Source organism: Oncorhynchus clarkii, chromosome 4 (genome assembly GCF_045791955.1).
Source record: "Oncorhynchus clarkii lewisi isolate Uvic-CL-2024 chromosome 4, UVic_Ocla_1.0, whole genome shotgun sequence".
Taxonomy (NCBI): domain Eukaryota; kingdom Metazoa; phylum Chordata; class Actinopteri; order Salmoniformes; family Salmonidae; genus Oncorhynchus; species Oncorhynchus clarkii.
The window spans coordinates 91098346-91111111 of NC_092150.1; the positions used below are offsets into that span (position 1 = coordinate 91098346).

At 38.9% G+C, this 12766-nt stretch overlaps 1 protein-coding gene across 4 annotated transcripts in view; it reads right to left on the reverse strand.

Annotated features, from left to right (window-relative positions):
- The window catches only part of LOC139407437 (EYA transcriptional coactivator and phosphatase 4), a 176483-nt gene that overhangs the window by 9219 nt on the left and 154498 nt on the right, over positions 1-12766 (reverse strand). For all 4 annotated transcript variants that reach the window (XM_071151227.1, XM_071151225.1, XM_071151226.1 and 1 more), the window contains 3 exons: positions 3325-3414; positions 2263-2321; positions 736-896 (listed from right to left, as the gene is read on the reverse strand). In XM_071151227.1, coding sequence (XP_071007328.1) covers positions 736-896; positions 2263-2321; positions 3325-3414 — 310 coding nt within the window. The remainder of the gene's footprint in view (positions 1-735; positions 897-2262; positions 2322-3324; positions 3415-12766) is intronic.

Sequence of the window (12766 nt, forward strand, 5' to 3'; positions counted from 1 at the left end):
ACTAAAGTAAAGTACTAAAGTACTAAAGTAAAGTACTAAAGTACTAAAGTAAAGTACTAAAGTGCTAAAGTAAAGTACTAAAGTAAAGTACTAAAGTACTAAAGTAAAGTACTAAAGTACTAAAGTACTAAAGTAAAGTACTAAAGTACTAAAGTAAAGTACTAAAGTAAAGTACTAAAGTGCTAAAGTACTAAAGGAAAGTACTAAAGTACTAAAGTACTAAAGTACTAAAGTAAAGTACTAAAGTACTAAAGTAAAGTACTAAAGTACTAAAGTACTAAAGTAAAGTACTAAAGTACTAAAGTACTAAAGTAAAGTACTAAAGTACTAAAGTAAATTACTAAAGTACTAAAGTAAAGTACTAAAGTACTAAAGTAAAGTACTAAAGTGCTAAAGTAAAGTACTAAAGTAAAGTACTAAAGTACTAAAGTACTAAAGTAAAGTACTAAAGTACTAAAGTACTAAAGTACTAAAGTACTAAAGTAAAGTACTAAAGTACTAAAGTAAAGTACTAAAGTGCTAAAGTACTAAAGTAAAGTACTAAAGTAAAGTACTAAAGTACTAAAGTAAAGTACAGGACAATACTAAATGTTTCTTAGTGGATTAAAATGTACACACTATACATATCAGTTGACAGTTAAAAAAAAAAAAACCTATATATTTATCCCACCCCCTGCCTAAAAAAGAGCTCTCTGATTGGCTCCTCTCCAGTATACTCTTCTCCGATTGGCTTACCCCCCACATTGTTTTTGTATGTGCTATACATCTCTTTGACTCTTCTGTAGCGGAAGGCTAGTTTCCTCATCCAGTCCACCCCTCCGCGGACGCCCGTCGCCAGGCACAGACTCGCGCTGGTCGCTGCTGCATGGAAGCCATCAGTTGCAAAACTGTAAGTACTGTCAATAATAATAATAATAATAATGTTTTATTATAAAAACTGTCAATAATGATAATAATAATAATGTTTTATTATAAAAACTGTCAATAATGATAATAATAATAATGTTTTATTATAAAAACTGTCAATAATGATAATAATAATAATGTTTTATTATAAAAACTGTCAATAATGATAATAATAATAATGTTTTATTATAAAAACTGTCAATAATGATAATAATAATAATGTTTTATTATAAAAACTGTCAATAATGATAATAATAATAATGTTTTATTATAAAAACTGTCAATAATAATAATAATAATAATGTTTTATTATAAAAACTGTCAATAATAATAATAATAATAATGTTTTATTATAAAAACTGTCAATAATGATAATAATAATAATAATTTATTATAAAAACTGTCAATAATAATAACAATGATGTGTTTTATTATAAAAATGGTAAGTACTGTCAATAATAATAACAATGATGTGTTTTATTATAAAAATGGTAAGTACTGTCTATAATAATAACAATGATGTGTTTTATTATAAAAATGGTAAGTACTGTCAATAATAATAACAATGATGTGTTTTATTATAAAAATGGTAAGTACTGTCTATGAATTCTGCTCTCAACAGAACAATATGTCACAGAACATTCCTAATGGTTGACTCAAATGATTTAAGCCTGATTTTGCTGTCGATCCTGCGTGCTTGTTGTTGAGTTTATAATTGCAAACATCAGCAGTTTTTTTTTGTTACGCAACTACGCAGGATGGACATTTGCGTAGTTACTTGTAGTTCTTGCATTGTCTACGTACCACAGGAGGTTGGTGGCACCTTAATTTGGGAGGACGGGCTCGTGGTAATGGCAGGAGAGGAATTTAATTTAAAAACATTTTTTTTAACTAGGCAAGTCATTTAAGAACAAATTCGTATTTACAATGACCGCCAAACCCAGGACGACGCCAATTGTGCTCCGCTTTATGGGACTCCCAATCACGGGCCAGATTTGATACAGCCTGGAATTGAACCAGGGACTGTAGTGATGCAGTGCCTTAGACCGCTGCGCCACTCGGGAATTACTAGAATGGCATTCCATTCGCTCTGTTCCGGACATTATTATGAGCCGTCCTCCCCTCACCAGCCTCCTCTGGTATGATGTAGGCTTAAATGAGTAGTTGAGGATGTTTACAACTTGATGTTAGGTGACGTTTGTAGTGGCTGCTTAAAGAAAAGCATCCCATTGATTCCAGTTTCTCCTGACCCACAGACGGTTCTCAGAGCGAGGAACCGTCTGATCTCAAGTTGTTCACATCCTGAACTCCTCATTTAACTGTGAAGAAGAAAACGTAGGGATGTTGAACGCTCACCTCAGGTCCTGTCCGTTGTCGTCCGATGACACATCATCAATATGGACCTGATCACACTCCTGAACACCCACCCACACACACAGACAGAAACACACACACACAGAAACACACACAGACAGAAACACACAGACAGACAGACAGACAGAAACACACACAGACAGACAGACAGAAACACACACAGACAGACAGACAGAAACACACAGAAACAGAAACACACACAGACAGACAGACAGAAACACACACAGACAGACAGACAGAAACACAGACAGAAACACACAGAAACAGAAACACACACAGACAGACAGACAGAAACACACACAGACAGACAGACAGAAACACAGACAGAAACACACAGAAACAGAAACACACACAGACAGACAGACAGAAACACACACAGAAACACACACAGAAGCACACACAGAAACAGAAACACACAGAAACAGAAACACACACAGACAGACAGACAGAAACACACACAGAAACACACACAGACAGAAACACACACAGACAGACAGGCAGACACAGACACAGACAGAAACACACACAGACAGAAACACACACAGACAGACAGACAGACAGACACAGACACAGACAAGTTTAAGTCTTTAGTTTGTGTCACTAGGGGGCAGTGTCTACACATGAAGGAGCTACACACGTATCACAACCTCTCAGAGGAGGAGGAATGCTGATCTAGGATCAGTTCGACCTTTTTAAAATCACAATGCATTAGATTACACTGTCAGTGGGGATCTGATCCCAGATCAGTAGCTGTATCTATACAGTGTGTGTGTGTGTGTGTGTTGCTGAGCTCACCTACCTCTAAGTCATTGAAGAACAGGTGTGTGTACCTACCTCTAAGTGGTTGAAGAACAGGTGTGTGTACCTACCTCTAAGTCATTAAAGAACAGGTGTGTGTACCTACCTCTAAGTCATTAAAGAACAGGTGTGTGTACCTACCTCTAAGTCATTAAAGAACAGGTGTGTGTACCTACCTCTAAGTGGTTGAAGAACAGGTGTGTGTACCTACCTCTAAGTGGTTGAGGAACAGGTGTGTGTACCTACCTCTAAGTCATTGAAGAACAGGTGTGTGTCTGCCAGGTTAAAGATCATCTCTTCCATCCTCAGTCCCAGTGTCACCGCCATGGGAGGGTCCTGTCAATCAATCAATACAACCGTCAATACAGTCTCCATGTGTCGGGGGGCTAGAGTTCAGTCTGTTATATCTGGTGTAATTATCCAGTGTCCTGTGTGAGTTGAAGTATGCTCCCTCTAATTCTCTCTCCCTCCCTCTCCCTCCCGGAGGACCTGAGCCCTAGGATCATGCCTCAGGACTACCTGGCATGATGACTCCTTGATGTCCCCAGTCCACCTAATCGTGCTGCTGCTCCAGTTTCAACTGTTCTGTCTGCGGCTATGGAATCCTGACCTGTTCACCGGACGTGCTACCTGTCCCAGACCTGCTGTTTTCAACTCTCTCTCTCTCTCTCTCTCTCTCTCTCTCTCTCTCTCTCTACCGCACCTGCTGTCTCGACCTCTGAATGATCGGCTATGAAAAGCCAACTGACATTTACTCTTGAGGTGCTGACCTGTTGCACCCTCGACAACCACTGTGATTATTATTATTTGACCCTGCTGGTCATCTATGAACATTTGAACATCTTGGCCATGTTCTGTTATAATCTCCACCCGGTACAGCCAGAAGAGGACTGGCCACCCCACATAGCCTGGTTCCTCTCTAGGTTTCTTCCTAGGTTCTGGCCTTTCTAGGGAGTTTTTCCTAGCCACCGTGCTTCTACACCTGCATTGCTTGCTGTTTGGGATTTTAGGCTGGGTACAGCACTTTGAGATATCAGCTGATGTACGAAGGGCTTTATAAATACATTTGATTGATTGATCAAACAAACAATCGAACAATCAATCAATCAATCAATCAATAAAATGTATTTTATAAAGCTCTTTCTACATCAGCAGTTCTCAAGTGCTTGTACAGAAACCCAGCCTAAAACCCTCAACTGTTCTGGGTAGAGAGGAACCAGGCTCTGAGGGGTGACCAGTCCTCTACTGGCTGTACTGGGTAGAGAGGAACCAGGCTCTGAGGGGTGACCAGTCCTCTACTGGCTGTACTGGGTAGGGAGGAACCAGGCTCTGAGGGGTGACCAATCCTCTACTGACTGTGACAAATGAGGAGCCTTCATCACCACCATCATCATCACCACCATCATCCCCCCCCCCCCCTTGCCCTCCTCCCCCCTCTGCCTGGTATGTTCAACTAATCTCAGTAGATGCTGAGAGAGAGAGAGCGAGAGAAAGACATGTCACACTTGTTCTGTCCCATCAACATTATGTCCCTCTTTAAAAATCCTTGGGGGACTGGGTGGGTGTGAGAGAGGTTTGGGGGGCAGCCCTGCCAACCCGCAGCTCAGCTGCAAAAACCATCATCTGCGATAGATAGGCGATTCGCTGACACCGTGAGACTCCCAGAATAGACACATACCGAGCACAGAGATAAATGGAGAGAGGGAGGGAGAGAGAGAGAGAGAGAGAGAGATGTAGAGAGAGGGAAGGAGAGAGAGAGAAATGGAGAGAGATGGAGGGAGAGAGAGAGACATGGAGAGGGAGGGAGAGAGAGAGAGACATGGAGAGAGAGAGACATGTAGAGAGGGAGAGAGAGAGACATGTAGAGAGAGACATGAAGAGATAGACATGGCATGGGAGGGCAAGGGGTGAAAATAAGGAAAGTTGGGTAAAGAGGGAGAGACATGAAGAGAGGGAGGGAGAGAGAGAGACATGGAGAGAGGGAGAGACATGGAGAGAGGGAGGGAGAGAGAGACATGGAGAGAGGGAGGGAGAGAGAGAGACATGGAGAGAGGGAGAGACATGGAGAGAGGGAGGGAGAGAGAGAGAGACATGGAGAGAGGGAGAGACATGTAGAGAGAGGGAGAGACATGGAGAGAGGGAGGGAGAGAGAGAGACATGAAGAGAGAGAGAGGGAGAGAGAGAGAGACATGGAGAGAGAGAGAGACATGTAGAGAGAGGGAGAGACATGGAGATAGGGAGGGAGAGAGAGACATGAAGAGAGGGTGGGAGAGAGAGACATGTAGAGAGAGGGAGGGAGAGAGAGACATGTAGAGAGAGGGAGGGAGAGAGAGACATGTAGAGAGAGGGAGGGAGAGAGAGACACATAGAGAGAGGGTGGGAGAGAGAGACATGTAGAGAGAGGGAGGGAGAGAGACATGTAGAGAGAGGGAGGGAGAGAGAGACATGTAGAGAGAGGGAGGGAGAGAGAGACATGTAGAGAGAGGGAGGGAGAGAGAGACACGTAGAGAGAGGGAGGGAGAGAGAGACATGTAGAGAGAGGGAGGGAGAGAGAGACATGTAGAGAGAGGGAGGGAGAGAGAGGGAGGGAGAGAGAGATAAAGGTGAAGGAGAGCGATAAAGAGAGGAAGAGAAGGGTGCCAGAGCCAAGACCACCCTGCTATTAACTCAGTCTGTTCCATCACATCTCCTTTCCCTCGTTTCAAATACCACATCTTCTAAACCAATGACCAGCCTGCGGCTTCTTCAGGTAGGAGTACAGTAGGAGAGGTATGGAGAGGTATACAGTAGGAGAGGTATGAAGAGGTATACAGTAGGAGAGGTATACAGTAGGAGAGGTATACAGTAGGAGAGGTATGGAGAGGTATACAGTAGGAGAGGTATACAGTAGGAGAGGTATACAGTAGGAGAGATATACAGTAGGAGAGGTATGGAGAGGTATACAGTATGAGAGGTATGGAGAGGTTTACAGTAGGAGAGGTATACAGTAGGAGAGGTATACAGAAGGAGAGGTATGGAGAGGTATACAGTAGGAGAGGTATACAGTAGAAGAGGTATACAGTAGGAGAGGTACACAGTAGGAGAGGTATACAGTAGAAGAGGTATACAGTAGAAGAGGTATGGAGAGGTATACAGTAGGAGGGATATACAGTAGGAGAGGTATGGAGAGGTATACAGTAGGAGAGGTATACAGTAGAAGAGGTATACAGTAGGAGAGGTATACAGTAGAAGAGGTATGGAGAGGTATACAGTAGGAGAGGTATGGAGAGGTATACAGTAGGAGAGGTATACAGTAGGAGATGTATACAGTAGGAGAGGTATACAGTAGGAGAGGTATGGAGAGGTATACAATAGGAGAGGTATGGAGAGGTATACAGTAGGAGGGGTATACAGTAGGAGAGGTATGGAGAGGTTTACAGTAGGAGAGGTATACAGTAGGAGAGGTATACAGTAGGAGGGGTATACAGTAGGAGGGGTATACAGTAGGAGAGGTATGGAGAGGTATACAGTAGGAGAGGTATGGAGAGGTATACAGTAGGAGGGGTATACAGTAGGAGAGGTATACAGTAGGAGGGGTATACAGTAGGAGAGGTATACAGTAGGAGAGGTATACAGTAGGAGATGTATACAGTAGTAGGGGTATACAGTAGGAGGGGTATACAGTAGGAGAGGTATGGAGAGGTTTACAGTAGGAGAGGTATACAGTAGGAGAGGTATACAGTAGGAGGGGTATACAGTAGGAGAGGTATGGAGAGGTATACAGTAGGAGGGGTATACAGTAGGAGAGGTATACAGTAGGAGGGGTATACAGTAGGAGAGGTATACAGTAGGAGAGGTATACAGTAGGAGGGGTATACAGTAGGAGAGGTATACAGTAGGAGAGGTATGGAGAGGTATACAGTAGGAGAGTTATGGAGAGGTATACAGTAGGAGGTATACAGTAGGAGAGGTATACAGTAGGAGAGGTATACAGTAGGAGGGGTATACAGTAGGAGAGGTATACAGTAGGAGAGGTATACAGTAGGAGAGGTATACAGTAGGAGAGGTATGGAGAGGTTTACAGTACGAGAGGTATACAGTAGGAGAGGTATGGAGAGGTATACAGTAGGAGAGGTATGGAGAGGTTTACAGTAGGAGGGGTATACAGTAGGAGGGGTATACAGTAGGAGGGGTATACAGTAGGAGAGGTATGGAGAGGTATACAGTAGGAGAGGTATACAGTAGGAGAGGTATACAGTGCGTGTGTCTGAAATGGCCACCCATTAGCTATGTAATGCACTCCTTATGACCAAAGTAGTGCACTACATAGGAAATAAGGTGCCATAGAGCCCTAGTCTAAAGTAGTGCACTACATAGAGAATAGGGTGCCATAGAGTCCTGACCTAAAGTAGTGCACTACATAGGGAATAGGGTGCCTTAGGGACCTGGCCTAAAGTAGTGCACTACATAGGGAATAGGGTGCCATAGGGCCCTGGTCTAAAGTAGTGCACTACATAGGGAATAGGGTGCCATAGAGTCCTGACCTAAAGTAGTGCACTACATAGGGAATAGGGTGCCATTTGGGACACTGCACATTTATTATTGCAAACTTTATAATATTACCAAATGTAAAGGAATGTAACTAGATAATAACAAACTGGAGGACTGAGGTGGATATTACACTTTAGTCTTTAATCTGTCAGGGGGCATGGACTCTACAAGGTGTTCGAAAGTGTTCCACAGGGATGCTGGTCCCATGTTGACTCCAATGCTTCCCATAGTTGTGTTAAATTGGCTGGATGTCCTTTGGGTGGTGGACCATTCTTGATACACACAGGAAACTGTTGAGCGTGAAAAACTCAGCAGTTTTTGCAGTTCAAAGGCAGTTAAATCTGCTGTCTTGCCAATTCACCCTCTGAATGACTATAGAGCTGTGGCGGTCATGACATTTAGTCAGCAGATGATAGTCGTGCAAATAACTGCTGGTCTCGTAGTATTTGACCTTTAATTAGCATAAACACGTTTAGCATCTCCTGGCTTCCACACACAGCCTACAAGCTGATGCAGACCTTAGGAACATCTACACTTAATAAATCCATGTAATATAGTCTACACCATCACAATAAATCCATGTAATATAGTCTACACCATCACAATAAATCCATGTAATATAGTCTACACCATCACAATAAATCCATGTAATATAGTCTACCTACACCATCACAATAAATCCATGTAATATAGTCGACCTACACCATCACAATAAATCCATGTAATATAGTCTACACCATCACAATAAATCCATGTAATATAGTCTACCTACACCATCACAATAAATCCATGTAATATAGTCTACACCATCACAATAAATCCATGTAATATAGTCTACCTACACCATCACAATAAATCCATGTAATATAGTCTACACCATCACAATAAATCCATGTAATATAGTCTACCTACACCATCACAATAAATCCATGTAATATAGTCTACACCATCACAATAAATCCATGTAATATAGCCTACACCATCACAATAAATCCATGTAATATAGTCTACCTACACCATCACAATAAATCCATGTAATATAGTCTACCTACACCATCACAATAAATCCATGTAATATAGTCGACCTACACCATCACAATAAATCCATGTAATATAGTCTACCTGCACCATCACAATAAATCCATGTAATATAGTCTACCTACACCTTCACAATAAATCCATGTAATATAGTCTACCTACACCATCACAATAAATCCATGTAATATAGTCTACCTACACCATCACAATAAATCCATGTAATATAGTCTACCTACACCATCACAATAAATCCATGTAATATAGTCTACCTACACCATCACAATAAATCCATGTAATATAGTCGACCTACACCATCACAATAAATCCATGTAATATAGTCTACCTACACCATCACAATAAATCCATGTAATATAGTCTACCTACACCATCACAATAAATCCATGTAATATAGTCGACCTACACCATCACAATAAATCCATGTAATATAGTCTACCTACAACATCACAATAAATCCATGTAATATAGTCTACACCTTCACAATAAATCCATGTAATATAGTCTACCTACACCATCACAATACATCCATGTAATATAGTCTACACCATCACAATAAATCCATGTAATATAGCCTACACCATCACAATAAATCCATGTAATATATTCTACACCATCACAATAAATCCATGTAATATAGTCTACACCATCACAATAAATCCATGTAATATAGTCTACCTACACCATCACAATAAATCCATGTAATATAGTCTACACCATCACAATAAATCCATGTAATATAGTCTACCTACACCATCACAATAAATCCATGTAATATAGTCTACCTACACCATCACAATAAATCCATGTAATATAGTCTACACCATCACAATAAATCCATGTAATATAGTCTACCTACACCATCACAATAAATCCATGTAATATAGTCTACCTACACCATCACAATAAATCCATGTAATATAGTCTACCTACAACATCACAATAAATCCATGTAATATAGTCTACACCTTCACAATAAATCCATGTAATATAGTCTACCTACACCATCACAATACATCCATGTAATATAGTCTACACCATCACAATAAATCCATGTAATATAGCCTACACCATCACAATAAATCCATGTAATATAGCCTACACCATCACAATAAATCCATGTAATATAGTCTACACCATCACAATAAATCCATGTAATATAGTCTACACCATCACAATAAATCCATGTAATATAGCCTACACCATCACAATAAATCCATGTAATATAGTCTACACCATCACAATAAATCCATGTAATATAGTCTACAGCATCACAATAAATCCATGTAATATAGTCTACCTACACCATCACAATAAATCCATGTAATATAGTCTACCTACACCATCACAATAATTCCATGTAATATAGTCTACACCATCACAATAAATCCATGTAATATAGTCTACCTACACCATCACAATAATTCCATGTAATATAGTCTACACCATCACAATAAATCCATGTAATATAGTCTACCTACACCATCACAATAAATCCATGTAATATAGCCTACACCATCACAATAAATCCATGTAATATAGTCTACACCATCACAATAAATCCATGTAATATAGTCTACCTACACCATCACAATAAATCCATGTAATATAGCCTACACCATCACAATAAATCCATGTAATATAGTCTACACCATCACAATAAATCCATGTAATATAGTCTACAGCATCACAATAAATCCATGTAATATAGTCTACCTACACCATCACAATAAATCCATGTAATATAGTCTACCTACACCATCACAATAATTCCATGTAATATAGTCTACACCATCACAATAAATCCATGTAATATAGTCTACCTACACCATCACAATAATTCCATGTAATATAGTCTACACCATCACAATAAATCCATGTAATATAGTCTACCTACACCATCACAATAATTCCATGTAATATAGTCTACACCATCACAATAAATCCATGTAATATAGTCTACACCATCACAATGAATCCATGTAATATAGTCTACACCATCACAATAAATCCATGTAATATAGTCTACCTACACCATCACAATAAATCCATGTAATATAGTCTACCTACACCATCACAATAAATCCATGTAATATAGTCTACACCATCACAATAAATCCATGTAATATAGTCTACCTACACCATCACAATAAATCCATGTAATATAGTCTACCTACACCGTCACAATAAATCCATGTAATATAGTCTACCTACACCATCACAATAAATCCATGTAATATAGTCTACACCTTCACAATAAATCCATGTAATATAGTCTACCTACACCGTCACAATAAATCCATGTAATACAGTCTACCTACACCATCACAATAAATCCATGTAATATAGTCTACACCATCACAATAAATCCATGTAATATAGTCTACACCATCACAATAAATCCATGTAATATAGTCTACCTACACCATCACAATAAATCCATGTAATATAGGCTACCTACACCATCACAATAAATCCATGTAATATAGTCTACACCATCACAATAAATCCATGTAATATAGTCTACCTACACCATCACAATAAATCCATGTAATATAGTCTACCTACACCGTCACAATAAATCCATGTAATATAGTCTACCTACACCATCACAATAAATCCATGTAATATAGTCTACACCATCACAATAAATCCATGTAATATAGTCTACCTACACCATCACAATAAATCCATGTAATATAGTCTACACCATCACAATAAATCCATGTAATATAGTCTACACCATCACAATAAATCCATTGTAATATATTCTACACCTTCACAATAAATCCATGTAATATAGTCTACACCATCACAATAAATCCATGTAATATAGTCTACCTACACCATCACAATAAATCCATGTAATATAGTCTACACCATCACAACAAATCCATGTAATATAGTCTATCTACACCATCACAATAAATCCATGTAATATAGTCTACACCTTCACAACAAATCCATGTAATATAGTCTACATACACCATCACAATAAATCCATGTAATATAGTCTACACCATCACAATAAATCCATGTAATATAGTCTACACCATCACAATAAATCCATGTAATATAGTCTACATACACCATCACAATAACTCCATGTAATATAGTCTACCTACACCATCACAATAAATCCATGTAATGTAGTCTACCTACACCATCACAATAAATCCATGTAATATAGTATACCTACACCATCACAATAAATCCATGTAATATAGTCTACCTACACCATCACAATAAATCCATGTAATACAGTCTACCTACACCATCACAATAAATCCATGTAATATAGTCTACACCATCACAATAAATCCATGTAATATAGTCTACCTACACCATCACAATAAATCCATGTAATATAGTCTACCTACACCATCACAATAAATCCATGTAATATAGGCTACCTACACCATCACAATAAATCCATGTAATATAGTCTACACCATCACAATAAATCCATGTAATATAGTCTACCTACACCATCACAATAAATCCATGTAATATAGTCTACCTACACCGTCACAATAAATCCATGTAATATAGTCTACCTACACCATCACAATAAATCCATGTAATATAGTCTACACCATCACAATAAATCCATGTAATATAGTCTAGCTACACCATCACAATAAATCCATGTAATATAGTCTACACCATCACAATAAATCCATGTAATATAGTCTACACCATCACAATAAATCCATGTAATATAGTCTACACCATCACAATAAATCCATGTAATATAGTCTACCTACACCATCACAATAAATCCATGTAATATAGTCTACACCATCACAACAAATCCATGTAATATAGTCTATCTACACCATCACAATAAATCCATGTAATATAGTCTACACCTTCACAACAAATCCATGTAATATAGTCTACACCATCACAATAAATCCATGTAATATAGTCTACATACACCATCACAATAACTCCATGTAATATAGTCTACCTACACCATCACAATAAATCCATGTAATGTAGTCTACCTACACCATCACAATAAATCCATGTAATATAGTCTACCTACACCGTCACAATAAATCCATGTAATACAGTCTACCTACACCATCACAATAAATCC